This window comes from Dioscorea cayenensis, chromosome 14 (genome assembly GCF_009730915.1).
Source record: "Dioscorea cayenensis subsp. rotundata cultivar TDr96_F1 chromosome 14, TDr96_F1_v2_PseudoChromosome.rev07_lg8_w22 25.fasta, whole genome shotgun sequence".
Classification (NCBI taxonomy): domain Eukaryota; kingdom Viridiplantae; phylum Streptophyta; class Magnoliopsida; order Dioscoreales; family Dioscoreaceae; genus Dioscorea; species Dioscorea cayenensis.
The window spans coordinates 695,425-720,120 of NC_052484.1; the positions used below are offsets into that span (position 1 = coordinate 695,425).

General features: G+C 34.1%; 1 protein-coding gene and 2 long non-coding RNA genes across 3 annotated transcripts; all 3 read left to right on the forward strand.

The window, feature by feature from the left end:
* The first annotated feature begins 90 nt into the window (after positions 1-90).
* LOC120275459 lies at positions 91-919 on the forward strand. Its single transcript, XR_005541110.1, has 3 exons — positions 91-341; positions 435-588; positions 909-919. It is a non-coding gene; the product is annotated as an uncharacterized LOC120275459 (long non-coding RNA).
* Positions 920-1,994: 1,075 nt separating this feature from the next.
* LOC120275531 lies at positions 1,995-5,752 on the forward strand. The gene is made up of 9 exons (XM_039282147.1): positions 1,995-2,189; positions 2,342-2,398; positions 2,597-2,714; positions 2,840-2,915; positions 3,322-3,382; positions 4,280-4,396; positions 4,481-4,558; positions 4,911-4,973; positions 5,073-5,752. Exons 1-9 carry the CDS (start codon positions 1,995-1,997, stop codon positions 5,244-5,246), a joined length of 939 nt encoding a protein of 312 aa, XP_039138081.1. The 3' UTR covers positions 5,247-5,752.
* Positions 5,753-14,367: 8,615 nt separating this feature from the next.
* On the forward strand, positions 14,368-14,945 carry LOC120275979. Its single transcript, XR_005541185.1, has 2 exons — positions 14,368-14,468; positions 14,787-14,945. It is a non-coding gene; the product is annotated as an uncharacterized LOC120275979 (long non-coding RNA).
* The last annotated feature ends 9,751 nt before the right edge of the window (positions 14,946-24,696 follow it).

A 24,696-nucleotide genomic window follows, 5' to 3' on the forward strand; every position in this document is an offset into this window, starting at 1 on the left:
TTCAGTAATCTGAGCTTCGGAAACAATGCGCCGACATCCCCTGCCCTGTTTATCTTTGAGGAAAGAAAAACAGCAATACTCAATTATAACCACAATGTTATCCGCATAGTCTGGACGCCGAGCTACAAAACTGAATGCTGCAGTCATCCCTTTAGAAGCTGCGGAGGTTAGATCAGAAGTACCTGTGAAAGTTGAGAAGATTTACACAACAACAGTTGTCTCAGTGGAGACTCTTGTTGGCCCCAAAGGCGAAATCGGAGAGGTCTGCCATATTGTGCTTGATCACGGTGGCAGTTTTAGTTTCAAGGAAGGCCAATATCTTTTTAGTACATTTTCAATCGGTGGGGATCGAGCATGTTTTAAGTGCATGCATTTTTCACATTTTTGTGATTTAATTTTTAGTGTTTTCTACTAATTATATATTATTTCTGCAGATCAAACGCTATTTCTCGATTGCATCAGGTAGCAGTGGAGATACTTTTGATGGCAAGACACTCAGTCTATGCGTTCGTCGTGCCGAACTGTCGCCAGACAGTGTCAGTAACTTCCTCTGTAATGTTAAAGCTGGAGACACAGTTGACATTTCAGGTTTGAAAATAAATTATTCTAAATTAACTTTATATTTAATTACAAGACTTTAATTGTTTTAAATTTAATTTTCCGGAGATATATAATCTAAATATTATCAACGCCAACAATATATAAAAGCATTCAATTAATTCATGTGTGCGCTATATATTATGAAAGTGATGCATGATTAATTTGTTAAAAATTGGGTGTGTGTGTGTTTTTAACCAATATGTTTGATTATGTCTTTGTCTCCACATCTTTTCCCATTTTTAAATTTCCACAACTCTAATTACTTGTGACAAAATTGATTTAATTTTTGTCATGCGTTTTTATTACAGGTCCTTTTTGGTGATTTGGACAAATGGTATTTGACGAAGAAAGGAAAATGCATTCTAAACATATCATGGTTGCAACGGCAACTGGTGTTGCCCCTTTCCGCAGTAATATCCAAGGCATATTTTTATCTAACATACTAGGAAATACTGATAATATCTGGTTGATCTCCGGGGCTGACAACTATAACAGCCTTTTATACGACAAGGAATTCATTCAAGTTCAAAATAACAATAGTGATCGCTTCAGGTACTTTCACTACACCAATTTAATTCTTTAGAGGCATAAAGGAAGAGCCGGTTTTAAAAAACCGGCTCCATAATTAACATTAAAAAAAATCCATCCTATGTTTAGAGCCGGTTTAAAATAACCGCTTCTAAAAATTAAATTTCATATAGGATTCTTTGGTCTTCTTCGTTTGCTCGAGCGGCGACCCCCAGGAGAAAAAGATATCAGAACCCGAAGCGCCTCGACTCCCTCTCCTCGCCCCTTCCTCGGCGCAAGATTGACTCTTGCCGAAACCCTAACCCTAACCCTAGTCCCAACCCAGCTTCTCCTCCGGCGATAGTGGATGGTTCTCCAGCGATGATGAGATTCACACCGATCTCTTCAACCAAACCTCTTCTCTCACCCTTAACAATTGCGATGATGATGAGACCGAAACCCCTAATTTTTCTCCTCCACCGACTCATCGGACGGCATTAATCTCAGGAAGGAGGTGGAGAAATTGACGGTCAAGGAGAGCTTCGCCGTGGTGAAGAGATCCGGCGATCCATGGCGAAGATGATTGTGGACGATAAGGAGCTGTACAAGCCCCCTTCTCTGGAGGAGCTCTTGCATTGCCTCCTCTCTCTTAACTCTCGCCGCCACCACTGCACCATCATCTCCGCCTTCTCCGAGATCTTCCACCACCGCCGATAAGCAACACCCTTGAGGTTCACTGTTCTTCTCCTCATCTTTGCTCATATACTCCCCGTACTTCTATACAAATACTATGTTTTTAACAATAATAATAAAAGAGTTCGGCATCAGCGCTCAAAGAAATCGGTGGACTCATTTGTGCATTTTCCTCATCAACCACGACCGCAAGGATGCTGGATATCAATATCTTCAGTGCAGAGAAAGGCTTCGATTCCATGCGCATCCGCGAGTCTCAGTACTGCCGCTTCACAAGCGTCAAGGTCATCGATGAGATCATTAGCTTTGCCAAAGAATGGCAGCAGTGTATGCATCCCAGACTTCCTCTCTTCTTAGCTCTATGGCTAACTCTTCTCATTTCGATCTTGGTGTTTTTGCAGATCAATTCGAGTTGAAGAATCTCAGAAAAGACTTTAATTGAATCAACAAGGAGGTTGCATGTCTCAAAATTGTGAGTTTCTTTGACGTTCTAAGTTGTGATTTGGGGGAAATAGGGTTTTCAATTGTTTGATTGGTGCAGGTGAAGAAGGATGCGACGGAGATGATAAATAGCACTAATGGGAACAAGAAATTGACTGTGGAGAAGGAGATTTAGTAAAAATGAGTGGTTAATGCTTGTATGCATTTTCAATGTTTTTTCATAAGAAACATTGGAACTGATGCACATCTAATGTTTCCATTATGTGGCCACACATTTATAGCTTTCCTTATCAAAATCAAAGTGTAATTATTAAATTCTAGTCTAACATTTCTTTGAGAATGTGCTTGTATGCAGATAACCTCTCTTTATGGTGGACTTTTGGAGTTCCTTTTTGTAGTTGAAAGCATTGATGATCCAGCTTACCATGCTATATCTAGTTTAATCTCAGAATTCAAGAAAGCTTATCAAACAAGTACGTTGCTATTCATACATTAACCAAGGAGCTATGATTTTTTCTTTTTTCTTTTTCACTTTTTTGTGCTCTTGCAATCTTCACCAATGTATCTTTTTGAATTGTTTTGCTTATAACATTTCTAGGCACAAAACGTGTAGCCCTCCCTTCTCTTGTCACACTTAAGTTTCACCCTCTACTTGCAAATTCAGTTTCCTTGATGTAGGCATCTCTAAAACAGTTAGATATGACCAAAAGGACATGCAGATAACTTCACTTTTTCTGAACATCTTCTATAGATTTCTCCAAGTTGAATCTATTTTTTTGTAAAATGAAGCTTATCTTTTGCCACCATCCATGTGTTCATATTTCTATTTTTAATGGAGGTTACTTATAATATCCCACTTTCCTTCTATGTAGTCTCCCATGAATATGACTAGCTTTGCATTGTGCTATTTTTATTCCCATTAGTTTCTCTAGAATTTTATTTAAAAAAATAAATCAAGTTGCTTGTTTCTTTAGATTATTTGATGAGCACATAATATGTCAGGGTGGAAAAGAATTCTATGTTCAGTGTGTTTAATTTCTGTACGGTTCCTTTTTGTTGTTGATTTTCAGTACAGTGTTGATGTAAAGATTGTGTGGCTGGTCTCTCAACAACATGGAGTCAGAAAATTCATAATCAGTTAGTATGTATTGCATTAATACCTTCTTCTATTCGGTAAAAATAGATTGCGGTGTTCTTTAAGAGGGTTCATTTTAAAGTTTGCATGTAGTACTTCCTCTTTACAACAAAAGGCAGTGTCTTGCTCTTAATGATGCTGCAAATAGTCACATGACTTGTGCCTGTACAACTATGGTCATGTTTAAATTCCTGGCTAAAGTCTGGTTTGAACTATGATATACTTATTTGAATCCACTTGCTGATGACCAATGATGGGTTCTCAACATTGGCTATAAATAATAGAATGTAAAAATTTTATGTTTGCAATACTGGAACCAATTCAATGAACTTTCTAATTAAGAAGTTATAATGGTCTCTTGCGAAGTTGTTTTAAAACAAAGGCCTTAGCCCTATAACCATTAGACATTTTACAGTAAATGGTTCGACAAGGAGATGTTGAGTATTCACGAATGATGCATTGCATTGCTACTTAGATTTGATATAACAGATTGATAGATGCCCAGTATTTTATTCTTTCTAACCGGCTAGCTCTTATCTTTTTAATTTAATGATGCTGTCAAGAATGTGTAATTCTTTTGCTTATGCCAAAAATTTTATGAACCTAGTGGATTTTATTTTTGACTTGTGCAAACTTGAGTGGCATTCAAATTTTTTATATATTTGTTTGTTAGCTCTTTGCGCAATATATTTCATTTGATATAGACAATTCATGATCTATATTTGATGGTACTAAGAAATAAACATTTTTTTTCTCATGTTTCTGGAATTTGTTCCCCTCTTATCCTCGAGAGAAATAATTCCCCTTGTTTATGTTGATTTGAGTGGTTTTCCACATTAATGCTTTTTGTTAATTGCTTTAATTTCTGCTTGTTTGATCTTGATATCCACAAAACCAATGCAGTTTGGTGCTGAGAAAATGCATAAGGGCAGCAAGTATGTGTTATTTCTGGATGATGATGTTAGACTGCATCTTGGATCAGTTGGAGCTCTAACTGCAGAAATGGAGAAAATTCCTGAGGTCTATTTAATATTTTCTTTCCATGATGCGTTATATTTTAATATAGATGATAGTTACTTTCTCCTGTTTGTTGAAATGAAATAGATATTTATTCAAACTGGATATCCTCTTGATCTGCCTTCTGGAAGCTTGGGAAGCTATTGCATTTATGAATATGACATGGTAAATAATTATCAGAACAACCTATCTATCCTCCTAGCCATTGTCCTTCTGCATATTAATTCAGAATTTGGGCAATTACCTTCCAACAGTTTGTTCTGACTTAAACAAAGAAGCTACTCACACTGCATCAAAGTTGAAGCAAATTTTTAAATATATTCTTTAAAGCAACCAATTTGTTGGCTTCTTCTTTTATGTAACACAATTATTGCTGCTGCAAAATTTGCAATCGAGCATTCTTCTCTTACAGAAAATATCTAGTTATTCCAACTGACTTAGTAGTACCATTAATGCTATTGATGGAATTTATTATTTTTGTCTGAGGTGAATTTATACTCAAGGATAATATTTTCAGCCTTGTTCAATGGGATTTGCAACTAGTGGGAAGACATTTTTCCTATGGAGTGGCTATATAATGGTACATGGTTCATCATTCATATCACATTTACATTGACCTACAAAATATATCTAGAATTTTGACACTTAGGGACTTATTAAAGTTGTTCCATCCTCTTAGATGCATGCAGATGATTTTAGAAAAGATTCACATGGTGTTGTTAGTGGACTGAGAGATGGTGGATATTTTGATGACATGACTCTTGCTGCAATAGCTAGTAATTTCTTGCTTCATATGCATGACTTGAAAATCCATTTATTTTTACATGCTGTAAGTGAAATAAGCAAAAAATAATAGTAATAAAATAAAAAAGGCTTCACTGATGAACTCAATTCTTCCATCTAATACTCATGCATATGATGATTGCACGCATCAAATCTGTACATATGGTCCTAACTGTGCATGAACTGCATATGGCAGATTAGATATGATCAAGTGACCATTTTTCCCATGCAGATGCATTCTAATGTTTCTAATTAATTTTCTAAAATTATCCAAATGTTATAAATCCTAATAATATTCATGCCGTTTAGATGCATAACCCACACTTCCTTATCAGGGAAAACAAAAATTATTTCTTCACCATTAGTTGTTGTCTTTCCTCATCCTCTTGCTAGTGACCTAAGCTTTGCTAGGTAATCAAATTCAATTTAGTATTTCTGATCAGCTCATCCATAACCATGTCATATTTATTATACTAATCCTGTTCAGGTTCCGAATTTACTAATGAAACAAACTTTTTTTCTAGAGCTAACATCTTGATTGTTAACTGGTCATGCCATCCTTGCTATTCTTCTCTTGTGCAGATATTGGAATTACCTGAGGAAGCAAACTTTTGTTCTTGAATCTTACATTTCAGAGGTTAACTGGCTCATGAACTGAGCATTATTTTTTGCGCACTGCTATCTACCTTGGGCGTTTGTTGTACCATATTTCATGGCAACTATACACTTTTTGGCTGCCATAAGAGCACAAATTAGTAACTATCTCTTCAGAGAATCAAATTCATTATCTTGTGGTGAGCAAACTACTCTATTCTTACAAAATTACTAACTGGCCTTAAAGCTACCAATTTTTTTACCTCATCAGCTACTTGTACACATGATCTTCAGTAAAGGGGATTGGATTTGAAGTTTTTGATTGGGGATTAAAGTTAAATTGGGTGTTGTTCAGGCTTTGTCATTGGCTGGCTGCTTGGTAGTTTGCATAGTTATTACACTTGTCTCAACGTGGAACTTGACAAAGGTGGAAATTCAGTTGTGCAACATGTCATCTCCTGAGGGGCCAGAAATGTCACTTGGTTCCTATAACTGGGGACTCGTATGCATCGTCTTCACATCATTAATTTACTTCAGGTGACTAAATATTATTCATTGATAATGCATTCACTATGTATATATATTAATTTCTTCTTATTGACTTCAAAGCAGGTATTTTTTGCCATGCTCATAGACAATTTCTTGTGCCCCATTTCTGCGATGTGGTCGTATTTTCATAAAATATGTAACCTAGTCTAGAGTTCAATGCTACTTGAAGGAAGGAAAAATAAGCAAGGTATGCTTTAATGTTCTTTGATTCTTAAATGTGTTGTCTGTCAAAGTTAAGGTTCTAAATTTTAACAGGCTTCAACGTTGTCATGATTGTACCAAGCATTGGCTTTTCTTCATTGAACAACTCATCTAGTTGAATTAGTTTAATGTTCAAGGACATGTTCTTTCTTTGAAGTATAATTCTAGTTAACTACACTTGTTTCTATCAAACAACAATATTACTGCCAAAAAATATGTACAAATCTTGAGAAACTTGAACACTGGCAATTCTTTTTTTGGTAGCTTCTGATCATGCAATGTCTATACTAAATGTACTAAATAAAAATATGATCAACATACACATTGATGCAAAATCTGAACACAAAATATGATATTCTCCAAATCTCTAGTGACAAACAATACCATGGTTACCATGAAAAACTAACTCCATTGATTTTACAGACTATTTTGCAGATTGAAAGACTTAAACAAGATGGTGTGACTTATTCTAATCTTGGAGGGAAACATTTATACAGTAAACTGGTTTGCATTCTAGAAAGTCTCATTTGTTGGATTTTTAGTAAAAAGATTGGTTCGATGGCGTAAACTGAAGAGGTTTGATAGCTAGAAACCATCATTTCCCACAGAGAGCATGTGGCATTCTTTGTGTTTTTATTTTCTTCTTCTTTTCTTGTGCAATTGCTTGTAATCTCCTTTTTTTCTTTTTGTCATTTTTTGGGAACAATGTATCAGATTCATTCATTTGATTCTTTTGTATAGATTTTTTTTTTCTTCAATTGAATATTGTGTAAACTATTTTAACTAATGGCAATTCTTCATTAGATATGTGCCTTTCTTATTTTAGATTGATGACCAAAGAGTGATGTGTGTAAAATTATCATGTCAGTAAATTTACCGAGTTAAAAGCAATCAAGTTTTATCTTGTATTTTGTTGATCAGAAATAGTGTTTTTCTTGTGAGGTAAAAAAAATAAATTAAAATTCAATTCAACTATGAACAAATGTAGAGGTGGTTATCACCGTCTCTAAAATTCTTATACCTCCTCAATACTTTTAGAGGCGGTTATAACCGCCTCTAAAAACTCTTATTTTTTTCAAATTATAGTTTTTAGAGGCGGCTATAACCGCCTCTAAAACTTGTGAAGAGGAATAAGAAACTATTAGTTATGGAGGTCGTTATAACCACCTCTATAGCTATTTCAGAGGAATAAGAAATTATTAGCTATAGAGGCGGTTATAATCGCCTCTAAAGCTATTTGCAAGATATAAAAATTAGTAAGTTATAGAGGCGGTTATAACCGCCTCTACATTTGATATAAAAACCGCTTTTGTAGATCAAATTTACTCCCAATCTGATTACTACAAACCTGGCTCTAAAGTGTAGAGCCGGGCATTGATACGAGACAGTTTAGAGGTGGGTGAAAAATTCGCTCTAGCTATAGAGGCGGTTTTAACCGCCTCTATAGGTCATGAAAACCGCCTCTAAAGCTCATTTTTAGTGTAGTGTTCTTTGTTGAACATGGCATCTAATTGTATAGTTTTGACTGCACTTAAAACTCTGGGTTGTCTCTTGAAACTTGTTGGTCATTGGTTTATCTTGTATAGATTATCTTTGCATTTACTACCGTCTGCCAAATTTGTTGCTTTCATCATTGCCATAGTTAGATTAGACATATCTAATTTTTTTCTTGTCTTTCTAAAACCCAACTATTTGCATTGCTTGCCTGTTTCAGAGCTGAACAATCTAGCCATTGTTTTTGATTATTTTTTTTTTTTAGAAAAAATATTGGTGGGCAACTTCTATGGTAAAGTCAAATTTAATTAATTTAATTGCCTCCTTTCAGGTATGACATCAAGATGTACAATGCAATTCTTGCAGAGGATAAGCATTGCCAATATAAACTTTCTGCCTTTCTATGTGTGTACACTATGTACATGCATACATAGAAAAATAAAATTATATATGTACATATCTTTGTTTCTGCAACAAGTTAATTAGTAGCACTACACTTATAGCAATACTGTTTCATCTTTTTGTGGTTGTGGCAATGTTCTTAGTTGATGATCAATATTCACATGACCTATCCTTAAATTGAAGAAGGCGCTGTTGGATCATGCCCTGAATAACCTCATGAAGACCATGCACGTGAAGACCTTTGTTTGCCTTGTGAGTTGCACTGTCGTTAGTGCATGGTTTTCACTCAAATAATGTAACCTGTTATCTAGTGCAGGTGTAGTTTAAGTTATCTTAGTTACTTGTGCTTTATGTGTACTTGTGTAAGCTTGCCATGTTGTTGTTGTTGTGTGACCATGTGTGTCAACAGCAGTGGCTCTCATGTTATATGTTATAAGTGATGATGATCATCATCTTCAAGCTTTCAGTCCTCTCCTTGTGTGTGTACGTGAGTCTCTTGCATTTCATATCTTCTCATTCATACCTTGCATTTGAGATCCTAGTTTTCTCAACAGGCGCTATAGGACTGAAAAACAAAATCGTATTTTGGTTCATTTTATGATTTTTATTATTTTTCTTTATCCTGTTTTGTCATTTATACTCTATGCTGACAGTACTCATTTTTTTTTTAAATGATTAAATCACAAATTTATTAAACAGGAGGTGACAGTCATGTTTGATGTTTAGACTAAGAATGTCTAAGAGATTGTTTTGAAGATCTCAGCATTGGGCAAGGCATCCAGAAACCCACAAGAAGATTACTGTGATCATTCAGAGCAGCGACCCACTTGTTGGTGTTGCTGAGGATGGAAAGGTCAATTGGTTATATTATCCTTGATAAATGTATTCACAATGATGCTGACATGTTTTATGACATTTTTATGAAGGGTTTGACAACATTTGAGATTGTTCCCCGGTAATTCTGTTACCAAAGGAGAAGCTGGTGGATGGCAATGGACAAGGTGCCTTCTTCTCATACATAACTGTGATTCAAATTTTTTAATATATATATATATCATTCTATTGCCATTTCTTGACTTGATTATAGAAGAAAACAAATTCAATAACAAATTTTTTTTTTCTTCCAAATTATGTGTTGACTGCATGGTCTTTCATATCTTGAATGATATTATAAAAGAGATGTCCATCATCGCCCAATGCCGTTTCTTTCTTTTGGGATTTGGATCATTTGCTCCTCAAAATTACTGCAAGTTTTAAATGATTTGCTGATTATAACTTGCCCGGATTTTATTCTTTTGGGAATTGATTTTACCACTCTTTTGCCCCTGTCCTGACAGATGGCCTCAAAGAACTCTATTCAAGTTGTACAAGACAAGTCATCAACTCATCATGACTTAAAAACTGTTTCCAATGATCCAATAACTTTTTGACGACAAGTGCATGTGTTGTACTCTACCGGTTGTACGAGGGAATATATATATATATATATATATATAAATTTATATTATATGTCCAATGCCTTTTCTGTTCTTTCTTCTTTGAAAAAATGGTGTTCCCATTCTTGGATCTTGTCAGGAATGATCATCACAAGCATCTTTATAATTACCTGGAACAAGGAGGAAAAAAAAACAGATTGGATGTCCGGATTGATCAGGTTTCCTACATCAATGGAGAATGAAAGAGCTCTAATGAAAGAAGGAAAGAAAGGGAGATGAAAGAAAAAGAAAAAGAAAAAGAAGGAATAAAATCATAATAGAGAATCCACTTTTGAAATCCTAGCCTTATATATATATATATACTTGTCAATGACAACCAATTTATATACGTTGATAAAATTTTTGATAAATCATCCCATTTTCTCCCAACTCTACTTGTAATTGGTTTACAATTTTACCAATTACAATTTTTTTTTTAAAAGGAAGATAAGCGCTTGTGAATTATATTTATCTAGAAAAACGTAAAAATGAGAGCTAGTAGCCTAGTATGTATATATATATATACAAGTGGCTTGTTTATATTTCTCTAAAAACATAAAAATGAGAGCTAGTGTATGCATATATAATTGGTAATGTTTTCCTTATTTCACATATAGTCAGCTGCATGGTTTAATTTCATGTGTATGCGATTTTCATAGCATAACAAATTGCAAATTAATGTAAATATAAGTACCACTTAACGAAATAAATTATTAAACATAAAATTATAACATAATTAGATAATAATTATTTCAAAATAGTAGCTATTAAACAATTATATCAAAATAGTAGCCACTAAGCAATTAATTCAAAATAGTAGCACTATTAACTCATTTGGCCTCCCTTAAGTTTTTCGCTATACCCTGAAACTCTCCTCAAGCCCTCAACCCTATCTAATAAAAAGAATAAAATAAAAATAAATACAACAAGAAAAAAATAACCAACTTTAATTGACTCTATGCGCCTCCAACCAGATATTAACATGACTCATGCATAATTAGAAATCTGGCCTCCAAATTGCACTTACACCAACTCAATTTGGACTAAACCCTTTTGAACCAACCTCAATTTTATCGAACCAAGTCCAATTGAACCAATTTAACTTTAACCAAATTTAAAATCCTAAACCGGGGTGGTTCAATTAAACCAACCATAATTGAACCCTTTACTCCAATTGACTAAACCAACAAGAATCCAACGTACTCACTCACACATTGGTCCAAATCAAATAAATCTTCAATTGGTTACACTAAACCACTCTTTACCCTCACTCAAACCCAAATGAACCCAACTTACTTCTACTTGGTTAGCCAAACACAACTCCAAATCCATTTGAATGAACTCAACCAACTCAATCGGACTAAACTCAACCATCTCAATTTGGCTAGGCTCAACCAACTCAATTGGCCTAAGTTCAACCATCTCAATTTCCAATTATAATCATCATCATCAAGAACAACCATTTCAACTTAATTAACCAAGACTAACCTTAATTCCGGTTACTACAGTTTCCCTACAATAACTTTGAGAATTTGTTCACCATTTCAAGCATCATCCAACTCAAAATACAAGTATTTTCAAAAAAATTGAAACAACAATCATGTACAACAATAACTTCAACTTCTCCATCCCCAACCTTTTCTCCTCTCCAAGAAAAACAAGAAACATCAACCCAAAATACACACACAAATCCAAATATATCAACCAAATAAACCATCAAAATTCTTACCAAAGGATGCTCCACCACATTTTCTCCTCCAGCAAACACCAAGCTCCAACTCTCCCATTTTTCTCAATTACTGATGCAAAGATACATTGAGAGAAGAAAACCCTAACCTTTGACCTGATTTCCACCTTTTCTCCCTTTTTGGGAAAAATTCATTTTCGAGTCTATAGAAAAAGTCTTACAAAAAGGTTTCTAACAATTTATCAACCGTCCCCTGAATCACAAACACATGATTTCAAATCTCCTTGGCCAACTTTTCACTTGAGTTCTTCAACAAACTACTCTATAGAATAATCTCACTACAACTGCGATAATACCATGAACATAATTTTCAACAAGCACCCAAAAGGTCTAGGTATTACAATCACCCCTCCTTAATTAAGAAAATTTCGTCCTAAAAATTTTTTAAAGCGTACATCGATCCGATATCACAAAAGTTTTATTTACTTGTTCAACACTTGTTCTTTTGCTCAAGATCTACTCAATAATAAATAAAAAGTCCTGAATGGGTAATCAAGTATCCTACTGACAATCGTAGTTAACTTGATTTCTCTTACTACTGTGACTGTACATGGCATACAACACCTTACGCTATGCTACTATGATTTCCTTACTTCTAACACTCAAATAATAAAACAATCTTGTAATTTTCCACAATCCAAAAGAAAAACAACTTCTTATTCACAAAGTAGAAATGGAGATACATGAATGGAATACTAACATCTTAAGCGCACAAGAGATAGTACAAATATGTTCTTCCATTATTCACAAGTTCTCATACAACTACTTAACCTCACTCCTGTCTACGATTGTGTCATAACCTTTCTCGGTTCCATTGCTCAACTGTTGCACCATAGTGAAGTTCTGCCTAGGCATCATCATATATCGTTGCTAGGTCCTCACGAACTTCATACCTCCTTAATTCTAGCATGTGTCTCTCATCGAGGTGATAATGCTCCATGTAAATATTCCCTCAACTATAAGGCAACTATGTGACTAAAAATCTCAGTGTTCATGCTTACCACATAACAAGCTCGTGGAACATAAACATCGGCCATTTCTTGCTCATGATTACCAGGCTCAATAACGTAATGGAAGATGTTGAGGCAACAAGAATAGAGCTAGAGGATACTTAAGCGCAGTTTGGGTTTCCATATCTTCTTCCCTCTTCCGCTCCTCTTTCTCTCCACTGCTCCTCCTCTTATCTTCTTTGCTCTTCTTCCTCTCTGTTGCTCCTCCAAAAAGTATCTCTCCACTCTTTCTCTATTATACATTGGAGGCCGGAGGCCCTCGCCTCTATTCCCGTTACATCTTTCTCAGCCTTTCTAAAACTCGAGTACTAAAAATATAAAATACACAAAAAAATTAGAGGGACCATATGAGAAACTATAACAAAAAGCCTAAAAAGCAATCTTCAAATTATGCAAGCTCCAGGTAATTACAATCCCCTAATTTATTCATCTACAATCACATGATAGCATCTCCACACGGCAAGTTCAAAGTCAAATGGTCACTTGCTTAGTTAAAGATTTTGAGAAATTCTTTTTGAGAATTAGACAAAGATTTTGAGTATGAATGGGAAGATTACAAAAACACTATGCTGATGTGGCAACACCTCTAGTTTGTTTGTTTCTGCAACAATGCTGATGCCTGTGGGTGACATCAGAATTAATTAATTGATTTATTTATATATATATATATATAGACAAGCACATGCTGTCCATTACTACCATTAACAGTCACACCAGTTTCTTTTCATCCCTAGTTTCTACTCAACCAAAACTATGAACAATATTATGCAATCCCAATCTCATTTCTAATGAGGAAATGTTCACCTCCAGTACTGAATCCCCCTCAATCCATGATACTATCATAGACATCCCAGTACCGTACCGCAGCACCCTGCAACACCAACCACCAAACCAACACCTCCAACAAAATGTCTTCTACAATATCATGCATCACTGCCATGCTACAGTAATATCTTACAATTATTACCGTCCCAAAAAATCATCACTTCAAGCTTTGAATAAGAACCTCTTTGCCTTTGCAGTTCAGTCCATTGCTACCCTCTTAGCTCTATGCTTCTCATCATCATCATCATCATTATCATCATCTTATTCAAGAAAGGTCTTCACAATGTCTCACAATTGTTCTTTTTGTTTTTCATTAATATCTACTGCCATGGTTCCTCCCTTTGAAGTTTCAAAGGTTAGCCTCAAGCTCATCACATACTTATCAGCAACTTTGGCATTCTTCTCTATGTCCACAATTCTTCTCAACGCTAGATCAGATTGCTACTCCTTTGTTTTATCTCTCTCTTCTACTGCTTATTTTGTTCTATATTCTGTGCAAGAAGTTACCACTAGTTTTCCCATTTAAGAACTTGTTCTTCATGAGATTTGTTGGAAACCAACAGCTGCAGAATGATCAAATGAGATTGAGAATCATAGAAGAAGCAGCAGAAGAAGAAGATGGTGACTCTGTTTTTTAAGACTTTGTTGGTATTGGTACAGGGGAAATGGTATAAAAAGACAGAAATGGCATGAGTTTCCCTGTGTATCAGAGTTGATAATTAAATAATAAATTCATAAAAATTGTGATTGGTTGGATGTCCAGTTACTTTTTTTACTTTTAAATATAATTTTAAATTGTTTGGGTCTTTAAAACAAAAGCAAGCTTCACATTTTCCAAGTCCCAAAGCAGAGAAACCTGCTCTTCTTCCCCAATATTAGGTTTGAAAAGAGGCCCTTGTAAAATATCCATCTTCATCATTCTCTATCTCCTCCCTGATCTTGAATCCTTTGTGGCTTCTTCCCATGAATCCCATCTCTGATCTCCAAGTGCTCAAGTAAGCTGGATTTTCCTCTTCTTTTGTCTTCTTTGAGAGCATTAGAGATTCTCACGCTGTGATTTGATCCTACACTTGCTTATTTTTGTTTGTTTTTTTTTTCAACTTGGATTTTGATTCTTTTTTAATGGTTTTTGCTATGAAACTGTTGTTGACCGCTGTATTTCTTTTCTCAGTAATAATTACTGAGTGATATGAAGTGCAGATTGAAATTGTTAGATTGAGATTTGTTTGATGTAAAAGAAGGTTTTTTTTGGTTTTGCCTGTGCAATCTCTTAAGATTGGTTGATTGATTGATTGAATTTTGCATTTTTACAGCCTGATGTGATTATTAGAAGAGTTTGAAACTCTCAGTTGACTGCACGGAAACCTCTGGATTGTCTGTTGAAACTTGTTGGTCATTAAGCAACAGGATAATGGACTGAAGTTGTGACAATTAATTTATTAAAGCCATAAATTTTGTATTGTTTTGCTTCATTAATTCTATTTTTGAGCATGCTTTATTAAAGCCGTTTTTAAATATAAACAGATCTATGAAAGATTTTAGTATACAATATATATACAGAGATAATAATATAAAAAAATCCCGATGTAACAATTTATAAACAGATGATAGAACAATATTGCTGAGAGGAATTTGAACCTCACAACATCTGGTCCAATCTCGAGCTACATAGTTGGGTCCACCGCTCCACCAATAAAAATGGTGGTCAGGTTGATTTTTTATAGCGCTCCTGGAGGTCTGGGCCTAAAATGAGCCAACCCAAGACGGGTCATGGGTTGAGGGGTCGACTCACATCTGCTCTAATTTATATATAATATATTTTTATATAATTTATATATATATGATCATTTACATATCATTATGATTTAAATTTTTGTGATTAGAATGAATGTTTTTATTTTTGCGACTATTAATTTTACTAAATTTTTCATTGATTATAAATGGATGAACGTTATAATCGTAATAAATGTTTTTATCTTGTGATTTTGTTGTTGTTGTTGTTGTCTTTTTAAATTTTGTTGGATCGTAATTTTGTAATAGATGTTTTTATTTGCAGATTTTTGTAATTATCATTGATTTTCGTTTAGGTCTTTGAATATTATAATGTATGCTTTTTATTTTGTTAATTATCAGTATGCTTTTAATTTTTTTAATTTAGTTTTTACTGAATTTATAATGAATGTTTCGATCGTTTCATATATTAAAACATTTATAAAAATAAAAATAAATTAATTATTTTTGATTTTTATGGCAGACCACGCCTCAACCCACAAACCCAAAATGGGTCGGGTCGGGTTGAGTATTTTTGCTCGTACCTGCCCGGCCCAAATTGCTTTGACCGCTTCTACCTACAACCTCCATTTTTACACTTTGATGTCATAACATTGGTTGACCTATTTTTGCATTATTATTTTTATTATCATGTTTTTTTTACTATTATTTTTACTATTATTATTTCTATAAAAATAATAATGTTTTTTACTTAGTTGATTGTTGTTCCTCAATATAAATAAATAAAAAAATCTCTATATTATGAGAGCAGGATTTAATTTTCAGCTTGAATGAGTTGATTACAGGCAGATTCTTGCTCTGATTTTTTTTTCCCCTGTTTTCTTTCAGTCTTTTCCATTGAAATTTGCAAAGATCCATCCCATATTAATTCTTAATGCACTCCCAGTCCCAACTATTCAGGTGATGAAACCACCTCCATTTCATCCCACCATATCACCATACACATCCAGCATGACCACCGCCACCGCTGCCGTCTCCGCAGCAGCAACAACCACCAACAAACACCTCCAACAATTCTCAATTTCATGCAGCAGGACAACACTTTCAATTACACTGAAACCAAATCCTTCAAAAAATCATCACTCCAAGCTTTGAATAAGATCCTCGTGTGATATCAATTCTGTTAAAAGGAGTCTGGAGTTTCTTGGCTCTCGTGTGACGGTTTTGAGAGAGACTAGGACTTCGGAGGAGGTTCATGTTCCGGACTCTGGCTAGTCGCTGATTATTATTTGTTTGTTTGGGGGGCCTTTGTCCTTGTCCTGGGTTCTCTGTTGTTTCTTACTTTTGTTGTAGCTTACCACATTTAGTGGTTGACTTTTGTACTTTTTGTTCTTTTAATTAAAAGTGGTTCATCCAACTTTTAAAAATCCTATTTGCATTTGCAGTTCAGTCCATTAGTACACTCTTAGCTCTATGTTTCACTTCATCATCATCATCATCATCATCTTCTTATTCAAGAAAGGTCTTGACCATACCCACACTTGTTCTTTTCTGTTCGTCATTAATATCTACTACAATGGTTCTCCCTCTGAAGTTCCGAAGGTTTGCTCAAGCTATCACTTATCAGCAACTATGGCATTCATCTCTTTGCCCACCATGCTTCTCAACTCTAAAGATTACTACTGGTTGTTTCTCTCTCTTTGGGACTATTCTGTTGAAGTAAAAAAACTGACAAAGGATGCTGACCTCGTGTGAGCTTCTGGCCTGAGTTCTTGATGTGGTTTTCTGGAAGAGAAGAAAAGTTTGGTTACAGAAAAGAAATAGGTTTTCTCTCAACTCAATGATACTTAGCACACTCTTGCTGATACTTCATCCAAGGTTCAAACTTTAAAACACATTAACACAAGTGGAGAAGCTCGATCAAACAGAAAATGACAACATGGAGACAAACTTGACTACTAAATAAAGACTGCATAGCCTCTACGAAACAAAGACATTGACTCCAATACATGGGCTTTGATTGGCCCCAAAAGACCCATTCATTTTATCAGGTGGACATGTTATGATTGGTTTCTTCATTCTTCTGAACAACTGCTAACATATTCTACTGCTTATTTTGTTCTATATTCTATGCAAGAAGTTAGCACTAGTTTTCCCATTTAAGAACTTGTTCTTCATGAGATTTGTTGAAAACCATTAGGCGTAGAGGGATCAAATGAGATTGAGAATCATAGAAGAAGAAGATGATGATGCAGTAATTTAATGTCATGTGTCTCATTGTGTCTCTCTGTTTATCAATAATGTAGTCGGTATTGGTATAGCAGAAATGGTATAAAAATAAATGGTATTAGTTTTTTTATGTATCGAAGTAGTAGATAACTAAATTATAATTTTTTTTAATAAAATGAATAAATTATAAATTTATTGAAAAATAAACCAGAACAAACAAGCCCAAAATGAAGCATATAAACAAAGAAAAAAAAATAAAAAACAAGAACTTCTTGCACAGTGCATAGAACAAAGTAAGCAGTTGGTATTGTTACAGGGAAAATGGTATAAAAACAAAGAAATGGCATGAGTTTCCCTGTGTATCAGAGTTGATAATTATAAAATAAATTCATAAGGTTGTGATTTGTTGGATGCATTAATTTCATTTTGTTTTTCTTCATTGATTTCTATTTTTGAGTATGGTTTATCTTGTATCAATTATCTTTGCATTTAATTATTACTGTTCGCCAATTTTGATAAAAGTGGATAAACCACGATTTATTGAAAAGCGAACAGAAAACAACGACATACAACCTCAGACAGACTAAAGCGAGAAGAAGAACAAGGGGGTACAGCATAAAGAGGACACTACACCGAGGTGTGATAGTCCACAACCAGATGAAATAAAAAAACAAGCTGAAACAAACACCAAAGAAACACCCACGACTCGTGGGAGGCGGGGGAGGCGAGACCATCAAGGGACACCCACGACCGTGGGAGCCGAGGAGACGAAGACCATCAAGAGACAGCGAGAGTCGGCTCAAACGAGGACCTAGGGAGAGTCACTCACTCACGATGAAGTTGTGTCGAGACAGTGGCGAGGTCTGCAGACTCGGTGCTCAGAAGTCGAGGGAGCGCTTGACAGACTGAATGGAATCACTGGAAACTTGTTGAGTCGAGTCTTTAGCTGCAGAGCACCAATTAAATAACATATGAGAAATATTAAAAATAATTGATACGGTGGAAATGTAGGTACGATTAAAGATACGATTGTTCCTTTCCAGCCAAATATTCAAGAAAATTGCTCTGGTAATAAGGTCCCAGAAAGTGCGCACACACACATCTAGAGAAGGAATCCAAGTGGACCAAATCTGCTCAGTAGAGTAAGGGAGTGAGTGTAGGTTAAGAGTACTCATGAAAAAAGCCCAAATTCTCGAGGTAAAATCACAATGAATTAGAAGATGATCCACAGTTTCTGAGTCTTTAAAACACAAAAGCACGCAAGTGTCCGGTCCCAATGAGGGAGTTACTGACCTTTTCTTAGCAAGATTGGTAAGAGTAAGAATTTTATTGTCGCTAGTAAGCCAACAAAAGAGAGTAATCTTGCTTTGGGGACGATCCCACTTTCCAGAAGGAAGGGTAGAGAGGAGAGCGCAAACCACCATCGATAAGGAATTTGTAGAAAGAACGAACCGAGAAGTTGCCTTTACTTTCCAAGGTCCAAGTGCTCCTATCCTCTTGGGGAGAAGAACAATCGGAAGTGATTGTAATAGAGGTTGAAGAGCATCCGAAGAAACCCTCACTAAAAAGCGAGAATCAAGGGAGGAGAGGTTCGAGGAAGAAGATGTCGACGAGTAATCCAGGGTGCTAGGCAGATATTGAAAAGGTCAGGCCAAATGTCTTTTGGCGCACGGACTGTCTGCCAATTTGTTGTTATCATTAGTGCCATTATTAAATTAGAAAGATATAATTTTTTTCATGTGTTTCTAAAAGCTGACTATTTGGATTGCATGCCTGTTTAAGAGCTAAATAATCTAGCCATTGGTTTTGATTGATTTTTTTACCAAGAAGTATTGGTGGACAACTTCTATAGTGTAGTTAAAATTAATTAATTTAATTGCCTTCCCTTCAGGGTATGACATCAAGCTGAACAAAGGCATTAGTTTTTTTTAACTAATTTTTTTTATAAATTTAATAACATTTTCTTTAAGGTTTTATAAATTTTTATTAAAATTTGAAGATTCCTATAATTTGTTTGAAATAAAAAATTGAATTTAAAAAATATTGGTTGATTGGGAGTGATAGGATTTAACCCGGTTAATCAAAACTTACTAACCACTCCTTCACACCGATGTATCTTTACTAAAACTTAAAAAAAAGACATATTATCAAAATTTATTTAATTAAAGAGGAACCATAAAAAATTTTAGGGGAAATTATATATTAGTCCTTATAACTTTTCAAATTTTCCCCTCTGACATTTTCAATTTTCCCTGTAGTTCTTTCTTTTTCAGTTTACTTATGCATCAATTTATTTTATTTAAAAATCCAATTTTACCTTACTTAAGAAATGTACTTCCCATTTATTAAGTATATTTTTTATTTAACATTGTGTGTTTATGTATAATTACATAAATTTTAATTTATTATGTAACGTTTCTATTTAATATTTGTTTTTGATATTTAATATTTTAGTTTGTTGTTTAGTATTTTGTGTTTCCGTTTAAATTTGATGAAGGGCATTTTTGACAAAAATACTGAAAAGTAAGTCGTCAAAGTGCGTCAGAAAAAAGAAGGGTTTTTTGAGGATACAAAATAGTCCAAGTATTTTTTGATCAAGTGAGAAAGTTAAAAGGATGATATAAACAATTTTCTCAAAATTTTATGGCTACTTGATAGTAAACTCGTGGGTGCCGGCGCCAAGAGGGGCTTCAGCCCCACTTGACCCCCCCCTTCCCCTTAGTTATATTCACATGTCAAAATATACATCATTAGATATAAAAATTAACACAATCAAACATTCAATTCCGTATAAACATAAATAAAATATTTACCTCTCAGCCAACGCTAATCTAACCCTTTAGTTTAAAAAAATTGATAGTTATATATATATATAAAAAAAAGAATTTCTTTAAGAATATATATATATGCGCTTATCATCTAGAGGATTTACTTAAATTGTATATTACCCACTTTTTCATATTGAACTTAAATATTTAATTTATTTTTTTTCAATCCTCGTAACTAATTAATGATTATTTAAAATTTTTATTCAATAATTAAATTATTTTAGTATAAATATGAACAATACTAAAATTTTTTAATTATAAATTTAATTAGAATTTTTACTTTCGGATGCTACATGCATTCATCCCACCATCACATCAAGCTCATCCACCGACATTGAAGGAGCGTCTCCCAATTGATCTCCTCAATTATTTAATGGACTACTAGTGCTCTATTTTCCACCAAAGGAACAATCGAGGAAGCCATCATTTATTGACTCTATGGTTTGCTTGACTTACCAAGTGCTTTGATGAAGAATCTTTTACCTGCTATGAAGATAAGAAAAAAAAAGATACATCGCCATAAATGTAATCATTGTTTTAGAAAAAAAAAATATTAGGCCGTTATACACAGAAAATTATAGTTGGAAAAATTTGTTAAATTATCCCGTGTTTTGTCTCTTTATCAATTCGAGATGTGTAATTTGAGTTGTAACACTTTAGTATCTAAACCATTTGTAAAAAATTATAAAAAATATTTAACTCTATTAATTTAAATCTGAATTTATCTTTTTATCTTTATTTACATTACTAAAACACATATTAATTAAGAACTATTCAAATTTACCTTTAATTGCATGTTTAGTTACGGTGGCTTGACTGAGCTCTTAGGAATAACTCCCGTAATCTATAGAAGAGAGAACGAGAGGTATTCTTCACATAGAAGTCTCATAGGATTCAGAAAAAGTGAATTGTAATCTAAGAGTCTTGAACTCGAGACATTTCAATCATAAACACAAGTAGTTACTATTAAGCTAGCTCATAGTTCTCACCTTGAATGGTTTTTAAATACTATGTAAATAGATTTAAATGGTTAATATTAATACATGTTTTAGTAATGTAAATAAGAACAATAAATAAATAAATTCGAGTTTATTTTTAAGCTACGTCAGCATGAATTAACGAAGTAAAATATTTTGACATTTTTTTTATAAATGGTTTAAATTACAAAGTATTAAAGTGGTACAACTCATACCATAAATTCTGAATTGATAAAAGAGACAAATCACATGTTAGTTTAACAAAATTTTCATTATACTTTTAGGGGCCGTTTGATAAGTGGGAAAGTAACAGCTTTACAAGGAAAAGTAAAGTTGTGAAAGATTTTCACACGCTTTGGTTTTAATATGAAAGCAAACGAAAGTAATTGTCTTCATGTAATCGGCTTTACTTTGACTAGGGAAAATGATTCATAAGGGAGAGGTGTGAAAAGATTACATGTGCTGTGAAAAATATTAAGCAAGTGAAATTCTGATACTACCCTTATTTAAATAATTTGTTTTATTTATCTTTTTTTGATTTTAAAAACCCTAGAGCAAAACTCCTTTGTTTTTCTTTTCTTTCCAATACTCTAGGGTAAGAGAGATCACTCATTAGATTTTTTTTTTTTAATTTTTTCTACTTTTTTAATTTTTTTTTATTAAATTTTTTTATATTTTTGGAACTAGAGGGAGCAGAGAGATCACTCATTAGATTTTAACTTTTATATATATATATATATATATATATATATTAATTTTTTAATTAGAGTAATCGAGTGCAGAAATTGAGAATGCATATAGCTTTTCACGTAGACACTATTCATACCAAAACAAAAAATTAACTTTTACATGCGATTCCAATTACATCTTTTTATAATACATACCAAACATTGTTTTTGATTACTGCGGGGAAAAAGTAATTGCAGGGAAAGACTTTCACTGCAAAGCACCAAACAGACCCTTAATTCAAGATTCAGGTTTTATGAAATTGAAAGAGCGAGGAACTGCATGCTTTTAAGATATATATGAGTTCTAAAAGTTTTTCAACTTTCAGGATGAAGTAGCCATGACCATATGGCAAACAAAAAAAAAACAGCAAAAGCAAAAGGAGAAAATCAAACGCGTGATCAACGACGAAGGATGAGCTGACGTAGTCATGAGAAATTTTTATGGCTTTATCCATCCTCTCAAAAAGAGAAAAGTTAGTGCTGAGCTGACGTCAGCACCCCATTACTTGATATTCAAGTTCCTCCCAAAGACTCAAGCTTTCGTCTATATATATATATATATATATATCTACTCAACCTAGCTAGATCTGAACAACATTATGCGATCCCACCAATCTCATTCCTCAGATGAGGAAATCACTACCATTGAATCCCCACCTCATACCATCATACACATCCCTCCAAGTTTAACCTACAACAGCATCAGCAGCAACACCAACCACCAATCAACACATCCAACAAATGTGTTCGTCAATAACAACATGCAGTGGCGCTACTACAGCAACACTAACAATTATTACCGTCCCAAAAAACCATCACTTCAAGCCTTGAATAACAACCTCTTTCCCTTTGCAGTTCAGTTCACTGCTGCCCTCCTAACTCTATGTTTCACTTCATCATCATCATCATCAGCTTCTTTATCAATAAAGGTCTTGACCATGTCCACAATTGTTCTTTTCTATTCTTCATTGATATCTACTGCCTTGGTTCTCCCTTTGAAGTTTCAGAGGTTAGCTCAAGCAATCAGTTACTTATCAGCAACTTTGGCAGTCATGTCTATGTCCACAATTATTCTCAACTCTAGAGATTACTACTGGTTGTTTCTCTCCCTCTTTGGGACTTTTCTACTGTTTTTTTTGTGCAATATTCTGTGCAAGAAGTTACCACAAGTTCTCCCATTTAAGAACTTGTTCTCCATCAGATTTGTTGGAAACCAGCCTCTGCAGAACGATCAAATGAGATTGAGGATCATAGAAGAAGATGGTGACCATGCAGTAATTTAAATGTCATGTGTAATCATTGGTTTTTAATTTTTAAAAGTCATGTGTGTCATTGAGTCTCTGTTTTTTAAAGATCTTGTTGACATGTTGTCGGTATGAGTTGATAATTAAATAATATTTTTCATTTTGGTTGTGATTGGTTGGATGTCCTGTTCCAGTTTCTTTTTTTACTTTTAATTTTAATTTTTAATTATTTAAGTCTTCAAAACAAAAGTAAGCTCCCTTTTATTTCCAAGTTTTTCTGATGGTGAGCACTGTTCCAAATCAGAGAATTAAACCTTCTCTTCTTCATCAACCTCAGAATGATCTCTTCCCATTTCCAAACCCTAACGCTGATCTTGCATCCCTTGTGGCTTCTTCCCATGAATCCCATCTCTGATCTCCAAGTGCTCAAGTAAGCTGGATTTTCCTATTCTTTTGTTTTCTTTGAGAGCATTAATTAGTGATTGTCATGCTGTGATTTGATCCAACACTGACTTCTTCTCTACTTTGATTTTTGATTCTTTTTAATGAAATTTGCTATGAAACTGTTGTTGACCACTGTATTTTATTTTATTTTCTTAATTTCTGAGTGATATGAAATGCGGATTGAAATTGTTAGATTGAGACTTGTTTGATGTAAAAAGGAGGTTCTTTTTTTAGGCTTTCCTGTGCAAACTCTTAAGATTGATTTGATTGATTGAGTTTTTGCATTTTTTCCAAGCCTGATATGTGATTATTAGAAGAGTTTGAAACTGTCAGTTGAAGCTTTATATGAAGCTTTGTTTATAGTTGTTCTCCAAAAGCATGGGCTTCCTGATTTTATTTGAAGGCTCATATGTGTAGAATTCGTTCTCTGTTGAGCATGGCATCTAATTTCTATAGTTTTGACTGCACTTAAAACTCTGGATTGTTTCTTGAAACTTGCTGGCCATTAAGCAACAGGATAATGGACTGAAGGTTTGCTGACAATTAATTTATTAAAGCCATTAATTTCATTTTGTTTTGCTTCATTGACTTATATTTTTTGAGTATGGTTTATCTTGTGTCGATTATCTTTGCATTTACTACTGTCTGCCAATTTGTTGTTATCATCATTTCCATATTTAAATTAGCTAGATCTCATTTTCTTCATGTCTTTCTAAAACCCGGCTATTTGAATTGCTTGCCTGTTTCAGATCTAAACAATCTAGCCATTGTTTTTGATTAATTTTTTTTTAGAAGAAATATTGGTGAACAACTTTTATGGTGTTGTCACGCCCCGAGCCCGGGACATTGACAAATGGCCGTATACCCATAAGGTCGAGACCCAATGGACATACAATGCCTCAATATCTGTCTCACAAAATAGGATATAACAAGGTACTAACGTCACAAGAACATAAGAATTTAAGGGATACAATCACTAGGTTCACAACTATGATCCATGGAAACTAAAAGTGCAAGGTTCAAAGCTTAAACAAATAACAGT

Coding starts and splice junctions, on each gene's coding strand:
- LOC120275531 (XM_039282147.1), top strand. CDS start 1,995: ATGCTGGATATCAATATCTTCAGTGCAGAGAAAGGCTTCGATTCCATG. Junction 2,715..2,839: donor CAAGAAAGCTTATCAAACAA/GTACGTTGCTAT, acceptor TAACATTTCTAG/GCACAAAACGTGTAGCCCTC. Junction 4,397..4,480: donor AAATGGAGAAAATTCCTGAG/GTCTATTTAATA, acceptor GAAATGAAATAG/ATATTTATTCAAACTGGATA.